The following is a 15,000-nucleotide window of genomic DNA, read 5'->3' on the forward strand; positions in this document are numbered from 1 at the left end:
CTTTTATGGGTAAACTATCTACATCGGGTATGGCAATGCGTGCGTACAGGTTCGGGTAAACGACTTATCCAAAATGCACGAAGTAGGTTCATATCATGAGGAGAGCCGTCCACGGCAGGATGCAGGCGAGTGATACTGGTCAATACCCCGATGGCGAGTGAAGCCCTTTGGTCCCCCAATAGTTGTTGAGAGAGCTGAGAAAGCCTTGCTAATCGGGTGGCTGGCGACGGTGAGTACTGCAGCAGAATATATGTTATGAGGGCGTCATAGTAAGGTGAGGGAGGTAGGAGGCGGGAGGAGTGAGTCACTCCGGGGTCACCAATGTGATAGGCCGAGAGAAGGTTGTGACTCAAAGACATGATGAAAGCAACTGAGTGAGTCTTTTTTAATATATAGACAAAATGAACTATGTAAGATCGTGTGACACACAGTTGGTACAATATATATATATATATATATATATATATATATATATATATATATATATATATATATATGTGTGTGTGTGTGTGTGTGTGTTTGTGCGTATGCGTGTGTTTGTGTGTATATATATATACATATATAATCTATATACATATATATATATATATATATATATATATATATATATATATATATATATATATATATATATATGTACATATATATATATATATATATATATATATATATATATATATATATATATATATATATATATATATATATATATATATACATATATATATATATATATATATATATATATATATATATATATATATATATATATATATATATATATATATATATATATATATATATATATATGGTTCAAACAAGTACAATGTCGTACTTCCTTGTTATCTTGAAAAGGTTCCACAATGATGTAAGACGTGTTTGAAAACTTGGTGTATATTTGTAGAAATTACAAAAAAACGTCTAAAGCTTTCGTCCATCAGATAATGGACGAAAGCTCTAAACGTTTTTTGTAATATCTACAAATATACACCAAGTTTTCAAACACGTCTTACATCATTGTGGAACCTTTTCAAGATAACAAGGAAGTACGACATTGTACTTGTTTGAACCATATATATATATATATATATATATATATATATATATATATATATATATATATATATATATATATACATATATATATATATATATATATATATATATATATGTTTATACATGTATATACATATATATATATATATATATATATATATATATATATATATATATATATATATATATATATATATATATATGTGTGTGTGTGTGTGTGTGTGTGTGTATGTGTGTGTGTGTTTGTGTTTGTGCGTGTGCGTGTGTTTGTGTGTATATATATACGTATATAATCTATATACATATATTCATATGTATATATATATATATATATATATATATATATATATATATATATATATATATATATATATATTTACCGGGGGTAAAAAGTGAATATCAAGAAAGGCTGAATGTAAGAGAAACTGGTGAATTAGAGGAGGAGTGGGAATTAGTAAAAGAAAATTTTGTTGTGATTGCAAGTGAAGTGTGTGGCAAGAGGTTTTTTGGAGGCAGCATGAGGAAGGGCAGTGAATGGTGGAATGCATGAGTAAAGGTAGAAGTGGAAGACAAAAAGAGGGCTTTTGAAGAATGGCTGCAGAGTAATAGGGTAGAGAAGTATGAAAGATATAAAGCGCAAGGTAAGTGAGGCAAAGAGGGCAGCTGACCTGAGGTGGGGTCAGTGGTTGGGTCATTCTTATGAAGAGAATAAGAAGTTTTGGAAAGAAGTGAAAAGAGTAAGGAAGGCTGGTTCAAGAATTGAAGAAACAGTGAAAGATGGAAATGGAAGGTTGTTAAAAGGAGAGGAGGCAAGGAAAAGTTATGCGGAATATTTTGAAAGTTTACTGAATGTTGAAAATAATAAGGAGGCATATATAATTGCTGTTGCAGGTGTTGAAGTGCCCGTGATGGGAGATGAGAATTAGAGACAGATTACAAGAGATGAAGTGAGGAAAACACTAAATGAAACGAGAGTAGGAAAAGCATCTGGTATGGATGGTGTGAGAGCTGAGATGTTGAAGGAAGTAAGTGTGACTGTACTTGAATGATTGGTGAGATTGTTTAATATGTGTTTTGTGTTGTCAATGGTACCAGTAGAGTGTGTTTGTGCATGTATTATACCACTATATAAGGGTAAGGGAGATGTGCATGAGTGTTGTAATTCAAGGGGTATTAATTTGCTGAGTGTAGATGAAAAAATGGTGTGTGGTAGAGTACTGATTAATAGGATTAAGGATAAAACAGAGAATGCCATATTAGAAGTACAGGGTGGTTTTAGAAGAGGTAGGGGTTGTATGAATCAGATAATAACAGTTAGGTAGATATGTGAGAAATATTTAACAAAAGGTGAGAGGGTGTATGTTGCGTTTATGGGTCTGGAGAAAGCACATGATAGAGTTGATAGGGAAGCAATGTGGAATGTGATGATGTTATATGGAGTTGGTGGAAGGTTGTTGCAAGTTGTGAAAAGTTTTCACAAAGGTAGTAAAGCATGTGTTAGGATAGGAAATGAAGTGAGGATTGGTTTCCGGTGAGAGTGGGGCTGAGACAGGGATGGGTGATGTCGCCATGGTTGTTTAACCTGCATGTTGATGGAGTGGTGCGAGAGGTGAATGCTCGAGTGCCTGGATGAGGATTGTAACTGGTAGACGAGAATGACCATGAATGGGAGGTAAATCAGTTGTTGTTTGCCGACGATACTGAACTGGTTGCAGACACGGAAGAGAAGCTTGGCCGATTAGTGACAGAATTTGGAAGGGTGTGTGAGAGAAGGAAGTTGAGAGCTAACGTGCGTGAGAGTAAGGATTTGAGATGTACGAAAAGGGAAGGTGGTGCGAGGTTGAATGTAATGTTGAATGGAGAGTTACTTGAGGAGGTGGATCTGTTTAAGTACTTTGGGTCTGTTGTTGCAGCAAATGGTGGAGTGGAAGCAGAGGTACGTCAGAGAGTGAATGAAGGATGCAAAGTGTTGGGGTCAGTTAAGGGAGTAGTAAAAAATAGAGGGTTGGGCATGAATCTACAGAGAGTTCTGTATGAGAAAGTGAGTGTACCAACTGTGATGTATGGATCGGAGTTGTGGGGAATGAAAGTGACGGAGAGACAGAAATTGAATGTGTTTGAGATGAAGTGTCTAAGGAGTATGGCTGGTGTATCTCGAGTATATAGGGTTAGGAACGAAGTAGTAAGGGTGAGAACGGGTGTAAGAAATGAGTTAGCAGCTAGAGTGGATATGAATGTGTTGAGGTGGTTTGGCCATGTTGAGAGAATGGAAAATAGTTGTCTGGTAAAAAATGTGATGAAAGCAAGAGTTGATGGGAGAAGTACAAGAGGATGGCCAAGTTTTCGGTGGATGGATGGAGTAAAGAAAGCTCTGGGTGATAGGAGGATAGATGTGAGAGAGGCTAGAGAGTGTGCTAGAAACAGGAATGAATAGTGAGCGATTGTGACGCAGTTCTGGTAGGTCCTGCTGCTTCCTCCAGTGCCTTGGATGACCGCGGAGGTAGCATCAGTAGGGGATTCAGTGTTATGAAGCTTCGTCTTTGGTGGAAAAAGGGGAGGGTGAGCTGTGTCACCCTAGCAGTCCCTTGTCAGGCTGGGAGGAATGTAGAGAGGATAGGTCCTCTTTTTGTTTCATTTGTTCAGTTTGATGTCGGCTACCCCCTAAAATTGGGGGAAGTGCCTTGGCATATGCATGTATGTGTATAAATATATATATATATATATATATATATATATATATATATATATATATATATATATATACATACATATATATATATATATATATATATATATATATATATATATGTGTGTGTGTGTGTGTGTGTGTGTATGTGTGTATGTGTGTGTGTGTGCGTGAATGTGTAAATAAGTATATATTGAAAACAACAGTTAGTTACTGAATTGTATTGAGGATATTTCATGCTTTTGAGGAATTTCGTTAATTAAAATTATCATTTCGATTAGAAAAGTATAACTTAATCTTTCTGTCCCTTTTATCAATTATTTATTCAGTGTAATCAGTTTTCCATCCGGTTCACTTAAAAATATAAATGTTCATAATTTCTTTCTTTTATATATTTTTGACGTTCTAATTTATGACAGTTTATAATGATTATCTCTTTTTTTTAATATTACTGGCATGTTTCATGCACGCGCGAAGGAAAATATCGTTACTAATTTTACTACATATCAAATATAGAATACATATAAATCAATATTTCTTGCACATGATGAATGATCAACATCGAACTATTAAATAGAGAAATAACAATCCTGTATTTAGTGTCATAACAAAGCCTCCAGAAACGTACTGATTTCTACAAAGCGCGCAAATTGTGAAAGAAATTAAAACGTAGTATATCTGTAAAAGAAAAAAAAAAAAAAAAAAAAAAAACATTTAAAGCATAATAAAAATAATAACACAATAGTCTTAAATGAAAAAGTAGAATTTACAGAAAACATCATTGAAGTTATGAAAGAAATAGCAAGAGATACTGGCGGTAAATCCACTGATGATGAGATGAATGGAGAAATAAGTCATAGGAACTTCTGCAACTTATTTACTTAATAGAAAATTGAAAGGAATTTCTAGCTGATAAATGGAATGAGGAATAAATTAGTTAAAAAATTGTGTTTAAAGCTCAAATTTAATAAGAGGCATCGTAGATTAGTAATTTTACAGAAGATGAAAAAAATATAAAAGGAAATATCGGGAACGTCTTCGTAAAGAAAATATTTGATTTGAATATATTTGTGAAGTCCTGAAATCAATTAATATAAAGAGATTTATATCTGATCTCGGTCGTAATCTTCTCTGACGACCCAACAACAGTGGGTTTCTCTCATTCATCGACCGAATCTCTATGATGTTACGTGACTGGCACTGCTATAAAGCATCAATGAATATGGTTGTGTGGTTCTGTTTGTGCGTATATGTTACACTTTTAATTCATGCTAAAGAAACCTATAAAGGTTTAAAGGCCGTATATGAATAAAAGAGCCAAGGGACAGTTACTTTGCCCTAGCAAGCAGGATAGCGCCCTAGAGACTGACCATATATACATTACATAATTATAATCAGCGCTAAAGCCCCTCTCCATCCAAGCTATGACCAGGGAGCGTCTGGTAATGGCAGATGATGACTCAGCAGGTAGATCTATAGGCTCCCCCAAACCACCCACCGCCCAAAAGAAGTAACGAGCTTAAGTGGGACTGAACCCCATTAAGGCGATCATGAGGCAGAGACGGTATCAAATAGACAACCAAAGCCCTATATTCGCTATTCAATATTAATGATTAGTTATATCAAATAGTGTTATGTTCCCCTATTAAGCCCTATATTCGCTATTCAATATTAATGATTAGTTATATCAAATAGTGTTATGTTCCCCTATTAGAAAAAAATATAGTTCTTTTCAAGTACTAATTGTCGACACAATGCAACTTTTTTTCTTTTGGGGGGGGGGGGGGGGGGGGGCAGGGGGAGAAAGATTTTGCTTTCCCAAACTGCGCGCGGGCCAATCAGGCGTAATTCCCTAGCCGGAATTTTTTCCTCTTGCTGGACGCATTGATTGAATTTTGAATTTATGCAATTACCTGAGCAGTGATCGCCCCTGGTTTAGCGACCGCAAGTTTTCTCATCGATTGAGGAGAATGGCGAGTTTTCCCAGAACTTTCCTAATAAGACCGCGAGCAGGTTGTACCTTTTAGGAGGGCATTTCTGAATAAAGCGTTCCAGGTGATACTCGGTCATGTATTCGTGATATATCCAGCCGATTTTTCTTTTCTCATTAATGTTTTATTCTTTGTTTTAGACGCAGGTATTTCATGATAATTTTTTTTCTTTTTTTTCTGTTTATCACGTTCGAGTATGTCATCATGTGAGGACATGAGAACATACTGACCATTGTTATTGTTCTATTTTTATAAATGATGTAATAATCATGCCATTAATGGAGAGAGAGAGAGAGAGAGAGAGAGAGAGAGAGAGAGAGAGAGAGAGAGAGAGAGAGAGAGAGATTTGTTGGGCCAAATTTTTCTCGGCGAAAAATTTAATTAATGCATCTATATATATTTAAACATTTTTATTTATAAAGCATAGGCAATTGAAAAGATTTTATCCTTTCGATAAGTAAAAGGCCAAAGATTTGGTCATTGGGAATTACAGTAAATTGAGCTACTATTCATATTCGCCGGGGGTCGTTGGTGTTAAATTGTTTTGCATTTTTATAAAAATAAACTCCAAAGAGAATGATAATCACTAGCATGAAAAAAATGTGTTTCTAACCTAGTTTCTACTGATTCTTCAAGTTATGAATAAAGGATTTTCTGCTCCATAGGAAATTTCAATATATAAATTTTCTTTCTACAGTTCTCATGAATTAAAGGTTGCCTATCTCCCACAAATTTCATCATGGGTTTAAATTTGTAAAGGAAAGTTACGATATCCAATAATTCTCTTTTTCAATCATTTAAGTAATATATTTTTACTAGTTACCTCCGCAAAGGAGGTTATAAAATCGAGTCGGTTTATTTATTTATTTATTTGTCTGTGTTTCTGTCAGTCTGTCTGTGGACAGGATTTCCACAAAACTATTCGACTGATTTTGACGAAATTTTCACAACAGATAAATCTTAGGTCATGGACGATCCCATTAAATTGTGGAGATGATCCGGATCCGGATTTGCATTTTTCTTCATATTAAAGCTAACGTCAAAATAAATTGATGGATTTTGCCTTAATCTCAACCACAGATAGATCTTAGAATATTGACGACTCCATTAACCTTTGGCGGAGATCAGAAATCTCTCTTTGCTTATGTTCTTTATATATATATATATATATATATATATATATATATATATATATATATATATATATATATATATATATATATATATATTAAGCAAAAGTTCTTATTTTTTAATGAAAACAAAGTGATTGGTATAATTCCCACAGTTTCAATCCAGATTAATGATTTCGAACTAACTTGTAAAGTGGGAATTCAACCAAAACGTTGACAGACTCTTTTAGAGTGTTTGCCCTTTACAACATGCATAAACATATTTATTTTTCATAAATAGTTTGATGATATTTGTTTGTGATATATTGAAAATTCAAATAAGAAATGGTACGAAAACAAAAGCTGTTACCAGAACCGATACAGATATGTGTATTGGCTCTGGCTGTTACTATGTAGTTTTGTATCTAAACGTTCTAACAGAATATATTTCGTTAAATTGTATTTGTTAATGTTGATCTTTTTAGATCTTAGTTATAATGACGACCTAGTAATCTTTTTTTTTTTTTAATCAAAATAACTAAGATATGGCATTTTTTATATTGTTTCAAATGATTACAGCTGTAACTCTAATTAACTGTCTTCAAAATCTCCCTAAACAGAAACAAATATCAAAATCATGTTTCCTAATGAACATTGCTAATTAAAATCTAGTATTAAGTTTATTCGATTCCAGTACAGCCATTTCAGAACAGAAAATCTCATTCTTATTTTCAAAATAATACAAATAAGTTGTGATGATCATGCATTGTTAAAAATGTGTGTCTGATATTTGGAAATATCATTATAAAAGTTGATACTTGGTTTTGCAAGCAAACAGGATACATTTAATGGTGTAGGTCTGTAGGAGTATCGGTTTTGGTTTCCAAAGAGATTATTTCCTGGATATAGTCCAGCATTTAATTTCCATTCGTCCATTCCAGCCACAGAAGTAATCATGAATAAATGAAATTTTTCTCATGGATGTGCGTGACGTGCTTACTAAGCTCCGGAACGTCACATTATTAAGTGGATTATCATCATAAAACAACTGGTTTTAAAGAAGGATTGATGTGACCAATAAATTTCAACAACAATAACAAATGTAGCTATTTCTAGTCCACTATATATTTATATATATATATATATATATATATATATATATATATATATATATATGTGTGTGTGTGTGTGTATATATACACAAAAATTAAAACAAACATATAGCCTATATATATATATATATATATATATATATATATATATATATATATATATATATATATGTGTGTGTGTGTGTGTGTGTGTGTGTGTGTGTACATATATACACAAAAATTAAAACACACACATAGCCTATATATATATATATATATATATATATATATATATATATATACATATGTACACATGCATATATATATATATATATATATATATATATATATATATGTATATATATATATATATATATATATATATATATATATATATATAGGGCCTATAAATATTATTTTGATAAGGAATTCTATTCCTAGGGCAAGGTGAATTGGGGTGTATATCAGTATTGAGTACCCTGCGTCTCATAATACCTGCTTTGAAAGTAGATGTCATGAGATTTAGGTAATAAAAGTTTGTGCCAGGCATAACAACTTCTATTTTTGTTCGATCTGCCGGAATCCAGACAGGGATGATTTTATCTTCGATTGTCGTCTTACCATTATGACTAAGCTACACGAAGATGATAGAGAGGCCTCTTTTGTTTTTGTTATTGATTTTAATGCTGGGAGTGGTTAAATTTCTTTACTCCTATTGATCGCCCTTGTTTAAGAGCTTTGGACTTTGCCTCTGAATCAGGCTGTGAGCAAATCGTATGTTAAGCTACTCACAGGTCTGGTAACAGCTTGGACCTTCTATGCACTGACTCCCTTGGCGTTATAACAAGTAAGGTTGGTTCTCCAGTTGGGACATCTGATCATGCTTTGATTTCATTAGTAGTGAAGACTGAGCAGCCTGTCCCAGATGTGTTATACTCATGTAAGATTTATATAAATCTCAATCAGACTGGACTGGGGTTTCAAGTGATCGCTTGTGCTTGAATTGGTCACAAATGTATAGGTTTTGAGCCTGTTGTTCCTTGGAATAAAAAGTTAGTCAACATAATTGATAGGGGTATTCCTTCTCGTGTGCTAAGGTCCCGAGTGAAAGACAAACCCTGGTCCAAGTAGGGTTGTAGATGTGTTTATTTGGAGAAGCATGAAGCCTGTCATCTTTGGAAGGGTAACAGATCAGATTTGACTTGGAATAACTATACTCGGTTTCGAGCTTTTGCTCAGAGAGTTTATACTTCAACTGAATAGGAATTCAATTTAACCATAAAATTAACCCTTTTCTGGTACAGCCCAGAAACACAATTGGTAGCCTATCCTTAAATCTGTACTCTTTGGTGTAGACGCATCAGATCCTCCTTTACTTAAACCAGAAGGCTCAGTCACTTACTGTTTTTTAATCATTTCCTAAATTCACTTGCTATTCTGCCTTGCTTTTCATGATGTGAGGTTTCAAAAATATACAACCATATTTAATTAACATAATTCAAATACAAATAGATAATCGTCATTTTTTATGTTGCTTTGTCTCTTCGTTCTCCGAGTAAAAGAAGGTAGAGAGAAAGGATAATAAGTTCGCAATAATCATCTTTATGGTATGTATATATATATATATATATATATATATATATATATATATATATATATATATATATATATATATGTGTGTGTGTGTGGGTGTGTGTGTATATAAATATATATGTATATATATATATATATATATATATATATATATATATATATATATATATATATATATATATATATATATATATGTGTGTGTATATGTTTGTGTGTATATATATATATATATATATATATATATATATATATATATATATATATATATATATATATATATACATATATATATATATATATATATATATATATATATATATATATATATATATATCTTGTAGAATAATACAATAAAGTCACGCTTTGCATATATTTATTTCTTCATTATCTGCAAGGCAAAGTAATTATAATCGGCTGCTTCCGAGACATTTATTCCTCCTCTAGTTATCCATAAGAATCTTCTTAATGGTATCTTGCATAACAAATATTTTACTTTCAAGATAATATCATCTCCATTCTCCATTCTCTATTCTCCATGGACTGATGGAGATGTCAACATGAATCAGTATTTAATACGAAGCTGCACAGATGAAGCCATTCTAGATCCTTTCTGTCTTTCAATCCTTTTTACTCAAAACGCAGGAAAGTTAATACCAGGATTTGCTCAGATCTGGATAATTTTGCAACGAATTTTCTTTTCTTATTTTTTTAAGCAAAAACTCTTCAATTAATTCATTTCATTATTTTCATTCGGAAGTCGCCCTTCCAGTTATATTAAAGTAATACTAATTATTTTACCATTCAACTTTTCTTTAATTCAAGGCTGCACTTTAATGCAGAGTATGTATTGCCACTAAAACCAATTAAAAATGCTGTCTTTTATTTTGAATATTTTCCTATTTTTTTAAACATTTGGTAAACCTGTTTTCTTCAGATTTTTCATAATGGGTTTCTTTAATGTATAAGAGTCAAATTTAAATATAAGTTCAAATTCCGATATTGGCAAGTGCACTTATAATTATGATTTATATTATTCCCTAGAGTGCAAGTTATTCCCAGGGAAAAGTGAATTCAATCTAATGGGCCATTTTTTTTAATACTTATAAGTATGAATATATATATATATATATATATATATATATATATATATATATATATATATATATATATATATATATGTATATGTATATGTATATGTATATGTATATGTATATATATATATATATATATATATATATATATATATATATATATATATATATATATATATACACAAATTTCATGGTATGGATAGGGAAAGAGTTGTTCAAATTGTCCTTTTTTATTATTCCCAACGTTTCGTGATTCTTAATCACATTGTCCAGGGCTAAAAATAAAACATATACAAAAGAATTAAGAAACAGTTAAAAATTTTTACAAATTCATTCAAAACTATAAAAACAGTTGAATCTTGTTACTTGCAATCCAAACTATATGAAATATCACATGCTGCATTTGGGAAACTAAAAACCAGGTGGACACCCTTTTTTAAGAAAACAGATTTTGATATATTGAGGACTCTTGCCAATAGAGACAATCTTATCATTACAAGACCCGATAAAGGCAAAGGAACTGTCATTTTAGATAAGGAGGAATATGTGGGAAAAATGGAAAGTATTTTAAATGATGAATCTAAATTTCTGAAAATTGGTGAGCCTAATTTTAATAATATTTTTAAAACCGAGGATAGAATTAATAGATTTTTAAAGACTCTTAAAAATGAAAAATCCATAACTGAAACTACCTACCACAATTTGTTCTGTTCGGGGTCTTCCTATGGCATTTTATATGGTTTACCCAAAATCCATAAGCCCAATGTTCCACTGAGACCTATCTTATCGTCTTTTAATACCCCTAATTACAAACTAGCCAAGTTCCTCGTTCCCTTACTGGAACCTTTAACAAAAAACACCTTTTCTCTAAATAACTCCTATGCATTTAAAGAGGCCATAATTTCTCAAGACTCAGATCTTTTTATGACGAGTCTTGATGTTGAGTCTTTATTCACTAATGTACCTGTGGAAGAAACTATCAATCTTATTTTAAACAAATTATTTTCTGAACCTAATACCACTTTTAATAATTTTAATCGCACGTCTTTTAAAAAACTTTTGGAGCTAGCGGTGCTGGACACCTCTTTCGTTTTTAATGGTAATTTGTACAAACAACTTGATGGGATGGCTATGGGTTCCCCCTTGGGACCCACCTTTGCTAATATTTTCATGTGCTCCCTGGAGGAGACCATGCTGGAAAATTGCCCTTTAAGTTATCATCCCTTGTTTTATGTTAGGTATGTTGATGATACCTTTGCTCTATTCAGAGATGAGTTCGGCGCTGAATCGTTCCTTGACTTTGCCAACTCACAACATGATAACATATCATTCACCGTAGAAAAGGAGGAAGATAACAAACTCCCCTTTTTAGATGTGTTGGTGTCTAGAAATAGAGAAGGTTTTAGTACCACGATTTTTAGAAAAAAGACGTTCACTGGGTTAGGTTCAAACTTTTATAGCTCATGTTTTTATAATTTTAAAACCAATTCTATTTTTACTCTTCTCCACAGAGCATTCCTTTTGACCTCTAGTTGGGAATCTTTCCATATTGAAAATATTTATTTATGTGAATATTTTAAGAAAAACTGTTTCCCCACCGAAATATTTTTTAAACTTCTTAATAGATTATTGAATGACAAGTTGGCTCAGACTCCAAAAACACTTCAAGTTCCTAAACTAAAATTTTATGCAAGTTTTCCTTTTCTTCATGAGGATTTCCTTAAAAAAAAGTTTACTGAAATTATCCAACAACACTTCCCAGCTGTGGAAGTTAAACTCATCCCTAAGAACCCTCTCACTATTGGCTCGCTTTTCCACTTCAAAGATCGATTGAGTCCTTATATGTCCTCTGGTGTGGTATATAAATATAATTGCCCAAAGTGTAACTCTGGGACCTACGTAGGATCTACCAAGAGGTTGTTAAAGGTCAGAATTGATTCCCATAGAGGTGTTAGCTATCGAACTGGTTGCAGAATATCCAACCCTGAACATTCTAATATTCGGACTCATGCTATAATGTGCAAACAAAATATTGAAAACAAAAATTTTACCATCATTGGTCAAGTGTCAAATAACCATGACTTACCTCTTCTTGAGTCCATATTGATCAAACGACTAGTTCCGTCGTTAAATACCCAAGCTTCTTCTATTCAGTTGTATTTGTCATAGTTTTCTTTGGTTTATTTTCTAACTCTTGTTGGCATACAGTTTCTCACTACGCTTCTGCGAGGTTGGTTCCACTACTTTGTCTGATGTATATATATTTATTTATTCATTTTTCCTTTTAATTTTCATTTAAATTTCAACTGTTTTTATAGTTTTGAATGAATTTGTAAAAATTTTTAACTGTTTCTTAATTCTTTTGTATATGTTTTATTTTTAGCCCTGGACAATGTGATTAAGAATCACGAAACGTTGGGAATAATAAAAATGGACAATTTGAACAACTCTTTCCCTATCCATACCATGAAATTTGTGTTCATTACTGGCTGTTGCTGCCTTCACCGAAGATATATATATATATATATATATATATATATATATATATATATATATATATATATATATATATAAATACATATATATATATATATATATATATATATATATATATATATATATATATATATATATATATATATATATATATATAAATATCACCCACAAAAGGCATTTAATACCGAATTCTATCTTGGGAATATATATCCACTTGTAATTCATTTTATGGTAACAGCTTCTGGCCAGGTAGAGATTCGAACTCCCACCTCTGGGCCGGAAACCATGCCAGCACGACTCTACCAACTGAGCTATCAAGAGAGATAAAAGTTTATGACAAGTTCCCGTACATATTCCTATCGAATTCAGGAATCTGTTCATAGACTTTGAAATAAACTCATCTCCACCATGATAGCTGAATCGTGAGTTTGCTACACGTGGTATTTTAAATGAACCTATATCACAAGCACACGTGATTTTAATCAATGTAAATATCACACACGTGTGCTTGTAATATATGTTCATCTAAAATACCATATATATATATATATATATATATATATATATATATATATATATATATATATATATATATATATATATATATATATATATATATATATATATATATATTTATATATATATATATATATATATATATATATATATTTATATATATATATATATATATACATATATATATATATATATATATATATATATATATATATATATATATATATATGTACATAAATATATATATATATATATATATATATATATATATATATGTATATATATATATATATATATATATATATATATATATATATATGTATATATATATATATATATATATATATATATATATATATATACATATATATATATATATATATATATATATATATATATATATATTTATGTACATATATATATATATATATATATATATATATATATATATATATATATATATATATATATATATATATATATATATATGGTATTTTAGATGAACATATATCACAAGCACACGTGCGTGATATTTACATTGATTAAAATCACGTATGCTTGTGATATAGGTTCATTTAAAATACCACGTGTAGCAAACTCACGATTCAGCTATCATGGTGGAGATGGGTTTATTTCAAAGTCTATGAACAGATTCCTGAATTCAATAGGAATATGTACGGGAACTTGTCATAAACTTTTATCTCTCTTGATAGCTCAGTCGGTAGAGTCGTGCTGGCATGGTTTCCGGCCCAGAGGTGGGAGTTCTAATCTCTACCCGGCCAAAAGCTGTTACCATAAAAGGAATTCCAAGTGGATATATATTCCCAAGATAGAATTCGGTATTAAATGCCTTTCGTGGGTGATATTTATATATATATATATATATATATATATATATATATATATATATATATATATATATATATATATATATATATATATATATATATATATATATATATATATATATATATATATAGAAAATGACTCGATTATAAACACTTGTGATATCAATTAATGTAGCTATCAACTACAATGGCATTTGATACAGAATTATTCCTTTGAGAAGGTGTAGCCTATACGCCTGAAATTCATATATGATGAGTGCACCTAGATGGGCAAGGACTGGAATGAACTTACATATCTCTCTTATTTGAACCCAGAGTCATAGGTTCGAATCCTGGGCCAGCTAGTAGCATTTATCATAAATGAATTTCCAGTGAATATACATTCACAAAGGTAGAATACGATATTCTTTCTTTGATTGATATGAAATAAGACATTGATGACGTTTAAGGGAATGATGCTTATTGACTAAGTACTTATTTGATATTAGTTTTGTGATATTATTACAATTTGATTTCAATATAC

General features: G+C 31.1%; 1 protein-coding gene across 1 annotated transcript in view; it reads left to right on the forward strand.

Annotated features, from left to right (window-relative positions):
* Positions 1 to 1,676: 1,676 nt before the first annotated feature.
* The window catches only part of LOC137639693 (uncharacterized), a 104,089-nt gene continuing 90,765 nt past the window's right edge, over positions 1,677 to 15,000 (forward strand). The window contains exon 1 of the mRNA XM_068371941.1: positions 1,677 to 1,793. Coding sequence (XP_068228042.1) covers positions 1,677 to 1,793 — 117 coding nt within the window. The remainder of the gene's footprint in view (positions 1,794 to 15,000) is intronic.

Source organism: Palaemon carinicauda, chromosome 4, assembly GCF_036898095.1.
Source record: "Palaemon carinicauda isolate YSFRI2023 chromosome 4, ASM3689809v2, whole genome shotgun sequence".
NCBI lineage: Eukaryota > Metazoa > Arthropoda > Malacostraca > Decapoda > Palaemonidae > Palaemon > Palaemon carinicauda.